The 9,869-nt window shown below is 36.1% G+C and overlaps 1 protein-coding gene across 1 annotated transcript; it reads left to right on the top strand.

The window, feature by feature from the left end:
- Positions 1 to 1,007: 1,007 nt before the first annotated feature.
- LOC145677616 (uncharacterized) lies at positions 1,008 to 5,817 on the top strand. Its single transcript, XM_081748067.1, has one exon. The coding sequence runs from the start codon at positions 1,026 to 1,028 to the stop codon at positions 2,457 to 2,459; it is 1,434 nt and encodes a 477-aa protein (XP_081604193.1). The 5' UTR covers positions 1,008 to 1,025; the 3' UTR covers positions 2,460 to 5,817.
- The last annotated feature ends 4,052 nt before the right edge of the window (positions 5,818 to 9,869 follow it).

Raw genomic sequence — 9,869 nt, 5'->3', positions numbered from 1 at the left:
CTTTCTCTTGTTGATGTCACTACGCCCTTCATTAACATCGATTTAAAAAAAATACCCCAAAATTTCCAAAATTTGGACCCAAAAAATTGTTGAAATTCAATCGATTAAACATGCTACCATCTACGACAGATATTTTTTTTTTTAAAAAAAGTATTTTTCTATTAAGTTCAGTAAATGATGTATTTATTATCAACAAGAAAATAACACTCATGAATGTATTAAGGTATTATTTAAAGTAAGAAAACTGAGTAAAATAATTTTATGAATCGCAGCCAATATTCGTAATCTGCACTTTATATCTTAAGGTACGGATCCATATGCTAGTTGCCTTTATCACTAAGAAGTGTTGTTAATATTTGTTTTGAGTATAATAAGTTTAATGTAAAAATTGATGATGATGGAAGTTGCGGTTGAATCTCTGTCCTTAGCAATACTATAACGAATGGAAGTGACATAGACTATCACGTTTTCTGTTACTACATATTTCTGTATCTACATATTTATTCTTCTTCCACGCCCAATGCCATGGTATAATCACTTTATATTTTTAACCAATACATTAAATATATCCTGCAGTAACTAATTTTTCTTCTGTTAACGAACTAGCTTTTTGGTGTGTTTAAACCAAGGATCTTATAAAATAGAGGATCTGCCCTTACAACAAAATCTTGAAGCCATACGTCACAGTTTCGCCACCCCTACTCTGTCCACTCCGCCCAATAGGATCGCAATGTTTTGAGCCAACAATCATGGCGGAAACGAAAGTAGCCAATCAGACGATGGCAGAAACGAGAGTAGCCTATCAGACGTGCCGATGCTCGGTTGTTTTTTGGCTTCATCGATTTAATAGGATGAAGATACATATGGGCAGATCCTCTATTTATAACATCCTTGGTTTAAACGTAGATATAATAATTGTTGTTTTTTTTTTTTTTTTTTTTTTTTTTGCAGATACATATCCCCTGTTGCCTTCTCAATATTAATGATTTGTGTTTGTCATTTACTTTCAGATTTCTCAGAAGAAGATGGCTCCAACACAATCATCTCCAAACGTGGCAATGACGGAACAAGTTTCAAGTTTCTCCGAAGTCAACAAGGAATCAAACAATGACCTTGAAACACAAACACAAATCAAGATACTATCATCTCCTCAAAGTGGTATAAATAATCAATGTGACGATGACAAATTGTACGATATTGACGTAAACAGAACAGAACACTTGGAAATTCCGACTGTAACTTCAACTACAAAGGAGACGGAAGTAATTAGAACAACTAAAGGAAACTTGGAAGACTTTCCAGAATGTTTGAAGAAACTCCTTGACGGTATTAATGTACCAGGTGATTCAAAATGTCCCCTAACTTCGAAACCTGATTGGTTGGATATGGACAAATACAGGAAAGGACAAGAATTTGCAATAAAAAACTGGTCTGGTCTATGCTATTCTAATATGCTGTCGTTGTTAGCTGGTTTGAGTTTTCGTCGTTTCCTGGAACCACTGATATTCACCGGAAAATCAGACACACCATTCAAAGCCTTTAAGAGATACCTATCGACAGTTAACAAAGTGTATTCGTGGTATCAAGGAAACATATGGGATCCTAACGATCCTGCTCATAAGGATATCAGGACAGTTAGGCTAATGCATAATAGTGTTATGAGAAGAATGAATTCAATGTCTCCAGAGGAAATAAAGGACAAAATCACACTGGAAGGTCCTAACGGATGCTGTGGGTCGTTATGGACTGAAGCGGATGATGAAGTTTTTCAAGAGTTTAAAAATGCTTGTCCAGCAGCCATATCTAAAGAATATCCTTACAATGTTTTCACCACAAGCGCTGTCGGAGGTTTATTTATCACCCAGTTTGATATGGCAATGACGCAAATGGGCTTTATTGGGCCTATTTTGCTGTTCCCCAAGCAGTTAGGCGTCCATGATGCTACAAGAGAGGAACTTGAAGGCTTTATCCACTTTTGGCGTTGTGTAGGCTATTTGTTGGGGATAGAAGATAAATTTAACATCTGCAGCGGCACTTTGGAGGAAACCCTTGAAATAGTCAAATGTATATCGAAATATTGGTCAAGACCAAGTCTTCGTGAAATGGGGAGGGATGGAGAACACATGAGCCGTTGTATGATTGAAGGATTAAGACATTATATGCCTACTTTATTCTATAATACAGCAGTGGCGTACGGTTGTTGGTTATACGATATCAAAGCGTACAACTCAGATAAATTGATCAAAGCCCTTAACTGGAAAGAGTGGTTTATGCTTTTTCTTACACGTTTCGTATTTTGTTATTATATTCGTCTTCCTGGCGTTAGACCAATGTGTAATTGGTTGGTGAAAAAGGCTATTAGTCGAGCCAATAATATGCCTCCGTCTTGGATCAGGAGGAAAGAAAATAAGATTTATGACTACCAAATACAACCCGAAATAATGTGTACAAGGATCTAATCTTATGTTTATTTCGTCCCGCACTGTTCCAGTGGAAAGTGACACCATTCCTCACAAACTTGAAAGTGAAAATGTTCTTTGAGGATTTAACTCGATTAAAAACTGTAATGTGTTTACAGTTTCAGTATTATTTGATGTATAAATATTAATGTTATAATTTATCTGACAAAAAGTAAGAATTTACCAGTCCTGACTTTAATATCACATCTATCAAATGCTCGATTCTTCTTTTGTCACTATATTTCTGCAATTAGATTACTCTTTTAAACGTAACCGTAATTATATCTACTTTATCATTTTAAGAGAGCAAATGTACTTGAAGAGGTATTTTACGACTTTAAGGCATAATTTTGTGTGAAATGTTTTGGATAGCATTTTTTCCTGAAATGTCAAAGTTAAATTTATCTATATTGTTTCACTTGGAGTCCAAAATCTTATCCTTATAAAATAATGTATAATTGTGTTTGTGTCAAAAACAGAATATATTCCATTGGGTAGAACGAATAGTGGTTTTGTAAACCTCTTAAGGGGATAGGCTCACATTATCGTCAAAGTGTACAGGGTGTTAATGAACTATGTCGACAAACTGTAAGAGGTGATTCCTTACATCAAAACATGAAAAAAGTTCATATGGACCTATGGCGAAAAGTGCATAGTTTCACAGCTAGGACTGTCAAAAATCGCAAAAAAAAAAACGAATTTCAAGAGGCCCTATTTCGATTTCGGGAAACTGTGGATGGTGGTTCTTATCAGAGTAAAGGAAGTCATGCATACGCAGACCAAAAATGCACATTTCATTAATGTTCAAGGGTGTACAGAGTATTCCCTGCAGTGTGAAATTCCCAGACATGCCATCAACCGAATTTTGAGATATGCTCTGACTTTATGATTGGTCCAAAGTAGACAAACGATAAGTTTTGATAGCAAAGAACATGGAATCCTTTGGCGCGATGTCGGAAGTGTTAAGAATCGTCAGCAGCACTGTCTCTTGTACTCGGGAAAACGCATGCTGCGATGTTTCCTTTCATGCTTATAAGTGAAGAAAACGTGAAATATACCATGACGAAATACATCGCATCACATGATTTCTGAACACACAGACACACAAAACATGCTGGTTCCGCTGCTGGTTCCTAACACTTCCAACTTCCCTCCGAAGCATTGGATGTCCATTGTTGTCTAGGCTTGCCTCCTGCCTATTTTGGACCCTCCTTGAAATCAGGGTATATCTGAAAACTCTATTGAGAGCATATCTGGGAATTACACCCTATAGAGCATTCCCTGTACACCTATTGAAAATTGATGAAATATGCGTTTTTGGATTATGTATGCATGGCATCCTTTACGCTGAAAAGGACCACCTTTCACAGCTTCTGAAATTCGAAATAGGGCTTGTTGAAATTTAACTTTTTCGCGATTTTGGACAGTCCTAGCTCTGAAACTATGCACTTTTCGCCATAGGTCCATATGAACTCCGTTTCTTATTTTAATGTGAGGAATCACCTCTTACAGTTTGTCGGTATAGTTCATTAACACCCTGTATATATATATATTGAATCATTTGTTGAAAATAGTGAGGAACTGTCTACTGATATCCAAAAATAGATTACAAAATAGATGTCTGAACTCGAGAAAGACGAAAGGAGTACTGTGTAGTGGAAACAAACTGCAGGTTGTTGTTGTTGCAAAGGGGAGAGTTGTTGTACAGAAGCGTGGTATGTATGTTCTGCTCAGAAGCCTGGACAAACTAGAAGAGTACAGTACAGAAAAATGGATGTAACAAGGATGCTGAAATGAATGAGGGAGGTGATGATAATGAACAGGATTCGGAAGTATTTCATCAGAGGAAGAGTTAAAGTGGGATGCCAGAGAGCAGCCTTGGATGATTTCGGCTGTTCTCTGGGATCCCACTTTAACTCTTACTCTGATGAAATACCGATGAACAGGATTCGGAAGTATTTCATCAGAAGAAGAGTTAACGTGGGATCATGAGCAAGAAGATGTCAGAGAACAGTCTTGGATGATTTGGGCACGTGGAGAAAACAAATGCAGACTATGTGATAAAGAGAATTGATAAATTGCAAATGGAGGGAAAATGAACCAGAGGTAGACCCAAAATTGGATTGAAAGGCAGGTTGAAGAGGATTTGAAGGAGAGGGAGTGGAGGAAAGATGAAGCAATAAATATAGATTATGAAGAATGAAATGCTAATCCCATATAAGCATGGGATTAAGGCACTGACAGAGAATAATAATAATTATTATGTTTGTATCCTTTTATTTTTCAAATTTTAATGAATAGCTTTTTCTTCTTTACTTTTTGAACTAATTGTCTTTATTGTTAGAATTGGCAGAAAATCTCGGCTTCTAAACATATGTCTTATGTATCTTGGTAACATCTTGGTAACTTTACATGTATAGAATGTGATGGGAATCACATCACCAAATATGATAATGAGATATTATAATTTTGTTCCACCAGTATTCGCCACGAATTCGACTAAATTAACAGCACATCATTTGCTAGATTCTTATTTTGTTTCTCAACGGTTCTCTGATCATAGTGTGTTGTTTCAGTGATGTGGAACATATGATAATCAAGGAAAGAATCTCATGGAACGAATATTGGTGCAATGGAAAAGTAGTGTATCTGGACGTTGTGTTCACACTTATTATAATGGGAAATCTTCAGATCCCTGCATAAGCCGAGATACCTGTTCTTCTATCATATGGTCACAAAAAATCTATGTTGTATCGGGAATGCAGTAGTGAACATAAGATATATTGAATAATGTCACCTTTAACTTGGAAAATGTTTTCAAATTACCCCTACTTCACTTGCTAAAAAAAGTTCAGACAGTTTTTATTAAAAGGTATATGATGTGGTACAATGTATACTGTACTTCCAACAAATTCAATGATGCAATAGTTAACAGTATACGGCTATTTTTAAGGCCGATGTTTATCCAGTGTGTTATAATTAAAATGGAGGTATATCAATGCCATATCTACAGTAATTACATAATTAAAAATATATCTGTTTCATAGCATCTGCTTCGAAAGCCCCCACTAATACTGTAATGGTTTAATTATTATATATCTATCTAAAGGGTGCCCCATACAGAACACAACTTTTGAAATACCCGCCATTTATGTTCTAGTAAGTTGGCAGCATTGAAAGTTACACAATTTCCATCTGTTTTCTGTGTGGTTAGTAGTCACGGAGGCGTATTTTCGAAATACACTCAGCCCTAGCCAGAAGGCATTGTAACCGGGTAAGTAACCTAACTTAAACTAACCTAAACCAAACTAACCTAACCTAGCCTAGCCTAGCCTAAACCATCAAAAAAAAGAGAAAATATGAGAATCAAATACGTATTTTAAGCAAACAATTCTGGCCCAACCAAACCCCAAAATCCAAACCTAACCTTATCGAAACTAACCAACACTAACCTAACCTAATCTAACCTAACCAAAACTAACCTAACCTAACCTAAACCATCAAAAATACTGAAAATATAGCAAGAAAGTACGAATTTTAAGCAAAAAGTTCTGGCCTCTCAATTTCAAAAATATGCCTTTATTAGTAATTGCTCATTGATTTGGGAACTTAATTAAAATAATATCTTGGCTCAAAAATATTCTACTTAACAAGTTCCTACTTTCGAAAATGTATGGTTTTCTCTCTAAACCTGTAGTTTTCAGTCTTGTTTACGGGAAGCCCTATTTTTTTTAAAGAGTGCACAATTCATGCCTCCCTGAGACGGTGATAGGAGGTCTAATGATAAATGAACGAAATGGTGGGGTGAAGAAAGTGGGAAAACTCCGAAAAAACCTGTTGTTCACCTCAAAGACAACTAAATAAATAAGTATATATGTATTAGTTTCTGACATATCTGAGCCTAACGTGGTTAGGAAACAGGCATTGTTTTACTAAAGAAAGAAGCGAAACATGTGCAAAAGTGTCACATTCCATCTTCATGGTTCATGAGGGAATTCACATGAGTAAAAATTAAAAGTTTTATCGCTTGAAACTAAAGGAAGCAGATATTATTTAATGTTCAAAGCGTTGTTTGTACAGTCAGCGACAAAAATTCTTTTTGTTTGGTAAAATTTACTTTAACCTTTATTTTACGGCTGTCACTACACTGCCAGAATAGTAAATCCGTTCTTTACCGAGTGTCACTGTACTGACACAGGCGAAAGGTTTACTTTGACCCGCGAGCACACATATTTTTTTTTTTTTTAAATGATGTGCCTTATTGTATGAAGAGATAGTCCATAGTGAAAGGAACCAGAAACGTTGGTTCTCAACCGGTGTGCTCGCGGGTCAAAGTAGACCTTTCGCCTGTGTCAGTACAGTGACACGCGGGAAAGAACGGATTTACTATTCTGGCAGTGTACTGACAAGCGGTAAAATAAAGGTTAAAAATAACGGTAGTTTGGTTGAAACATACAACGGTGGTATGGCTGGAACGTGAAGAAAATTAAATTCTTTTTTTTAATTTACTGAAACCTGTACTCAAATTGTCCTTCCATTCTGAAGTTATTTAGGAAATTAATTTAATTAAACGGGAAGAACTTTTTCCACTCATTGTACAAGAATGAGAACATTAGGTTCTTTTTCTTACCTCAATTTGAAGTGATAAAACATTTTTTTTTTTTTTTTTTTTTTTGCCGATGTGATTTTTTGATCACCAGCCGCTGAATTCTCTTACTCGGAGTAATCATCGGACGAGCTGTACGCACTGGTCCAAATCCCGGGGGTATGTGGGGGACATGTCCCCCTAATCTTGGAACTGGTGGGACGGTCCTCAAATAATCCTATTTGAAATGTGATTTTTGTGGGGGGGGGGGAAGAAATGTGATCATTTGTGTCCGATTGCTACAAAGGAAAGTGAGATGAAATTCATGTCTTTTCATCTACATCACCTGGCCCAAAAATAGTTATACACCCCTGCATTGATCAAGTATAACATTCTATCTTATAGGTTTATTTGCTTCGGCTGTTCTGAGCTTAAGATATAAGTAAAAACACATGAAGAACAAAAAATAAAAGGAAACTAAGTCTACCTGATGGATAACAATTAGAAATGATATAAAATGCAATGAGCTGATCAGTACGGTACTGTATACCTACTTTTGGGCCACCCTGTATAGAACAGGTTCACGTCGGAAATCAGATTCATTTATCATAATATGAGTCTCATCAACCCCCTCCTCTTCAGAATAAGACTCAAATCCGCCCGCTACCCAATGTTGAAGACAACTCTGCTACCCTGATCCTCCACAGCATTGTTTGTTTTTCCACGTCATAAATATTTTGAACATCGCTTTTAAAAATATATGTGAACCCGTCCCCTCAATGTTGAAGACAGATTTGCGCCGATGGCTGTACGTGAAATTTTATTAACAAATAAATAAAGAAGCTTTTATAAGACTGAAAACCGATTTTTCGGACGCCGAACATTAACTAAGAAATATAAGTTCTCGCCTTCCGTTTCCCCATTTGGTCACACTTTGCCAAGGGCGCCGATTTCTCTGTAAATTTGGTTGCGGGCCATTCAGATGCAGAAAGCATAAATGAGGATTTTAAGACAAATTGCATTCAAATTATACCAAATATTGTATATTCATAAATACAATGCGGGGACCCCACATGAGCTTGGGGGGCCCAGGCCCCTCCGGCACCCAGGATCGGCGCCTTTGCACTTTGACTTTGCTCACTCCTCTATCTTTCTTGACCTGTAACAACAGAATGAACTTCGATATTAATACCAAATTTGATATGACATAGAAAGGTTCAATAAATACGGACTAAAATTACTACATATCTATTTCTAATATTTCTTGCTTAGGCATAGAATTTATGTAACAACCCTCGTATGTCTCGAGTTCCATCTAAAATGGCGGACGCCCATGATTACCGTCTAATTGCTTGAATAATGCAGTCCTTGATTTTTAAGTGGCTTTGAATCACCATAATTTTACCCATTAAAAATATCTGATTATTTTCGTTTGGAAGATTCTATACCAAGATTGTATATTGTTAATTCAATAAAAATGTGATGATGTAATGTCTAAGCGTGTACGACTATTTTTAAAGTCAGTGTAAGCAAGTTCTTTTTCTTAAAGAAGCAGAGTTAAATGTATTGTTATGTTTTATTTAATTATATGTATCGTATGCTTTTTGTATTTAATATGTGTGTATCTGTATTTAAGTGTATATATAAAAACAACAGAAGTAGTTATGTTATGTTTTATTACCCATCACTTGACACCTTCTTCGAAAGCAATTTATAATAGCGTTTTGGTTTCTCATCTCATCATTATATCTTTATGTATCATACACGTCATTTCGATCACTTATACATCTTAAAACGCTATACTTTTATTTATAACGTCGTGGTTTTAATTTAATTATAACATAGTTTATGTATTGTACAGTATTTTATAGAAACTAAAAGTGTCAGTAAGCTAGTTTTGTCATCTTGACAAAGGAGGTTTTAATTCTCATATGTTCTAGAATATATTTTAACTGCATTACTTCAAATATCATACAATCAACATTAAGATTTATTTATGTTATTTAAAACACTAAAAAAATAGCAATTTTCTTGACTGGGGGATTAATTTTCAGATAAGCAGGGGCACATTATGTGGTTGTGTATGTTCAGAAAAAGCACTGGTTATGAGGGCTATCTTCAATACTTTAATCGCCATGGGTATTTGAAAAATGCCGCTCTTTTGCGGGACCTTGAATAAAGAGTTGAGAAAAAGACTCATAAAATACTTCGTGTGGAGCAGGCCCGTATCCGCGGGGGGAAAGAGGGGGCCACCCCCCTAAATTTTGGCTGGCCCCCATAAAATTTCACGGTAGGCTTGCAAATGAACTATAATATGGTGATGAAGTGTAATATGATTGGGTCGGGCCCCCCCTAACTTCTACCGCCCCCCCTAAATTTTTGGGCTGGCTACGGGCCTGGTGTGCAGTATTGTACTATAATGGGACAGGAACACGGACATTACTTAAAAGTGATGAAATACAACTGATAGCTTTGGAAATGTTGATGTGGAGAAGAATGGGAAAAATTAGCTGGGTCGAGCAGAGAACGAACCAGATGTTAGAAATGGTGGAAGAGAAAAGAACAATTGAGGGGGTGAGCGCAACAATGGTCTAACCCACATTTTTAAAAATGGAGAAAAATCAAGTTAAACACATGTGGATTTGTGTACAATGTATGTATGTACAATGTATGACAAATTCAACCATTCATGTTGCTTTTGGTATATTGTACAAAAAAAACACCTAGAGGCTTCATCCCGGCGAAATTAAAATACCGCTAATTTTACAATAATTATGTGGTATCTTCAAATAGATAAAAGATAATCGAAATGTGGAACAAGAGCG

The sequence above is a fragment of the Thermobia domestica genome, unplaced genomic scaffold (genome assembly GCF_964235325.1).
Source record: "Thermobia domestica unplaced genomic scaffold, izTheDome1.hap1.1 HAP1_SCAFFOLD_1114, whole genome shotgun sequence".
Classification (NCBI taxonomy): domain Eukaryota; kingdom Metazoa; phylum Arthropoda; class Insecta; order Zygentoma; family Lepismatidae; genus Thermobia; species Thermobia domestica.
This window is presented reverse-complemented; position numbering and strand designations above follow the sequence as displayed.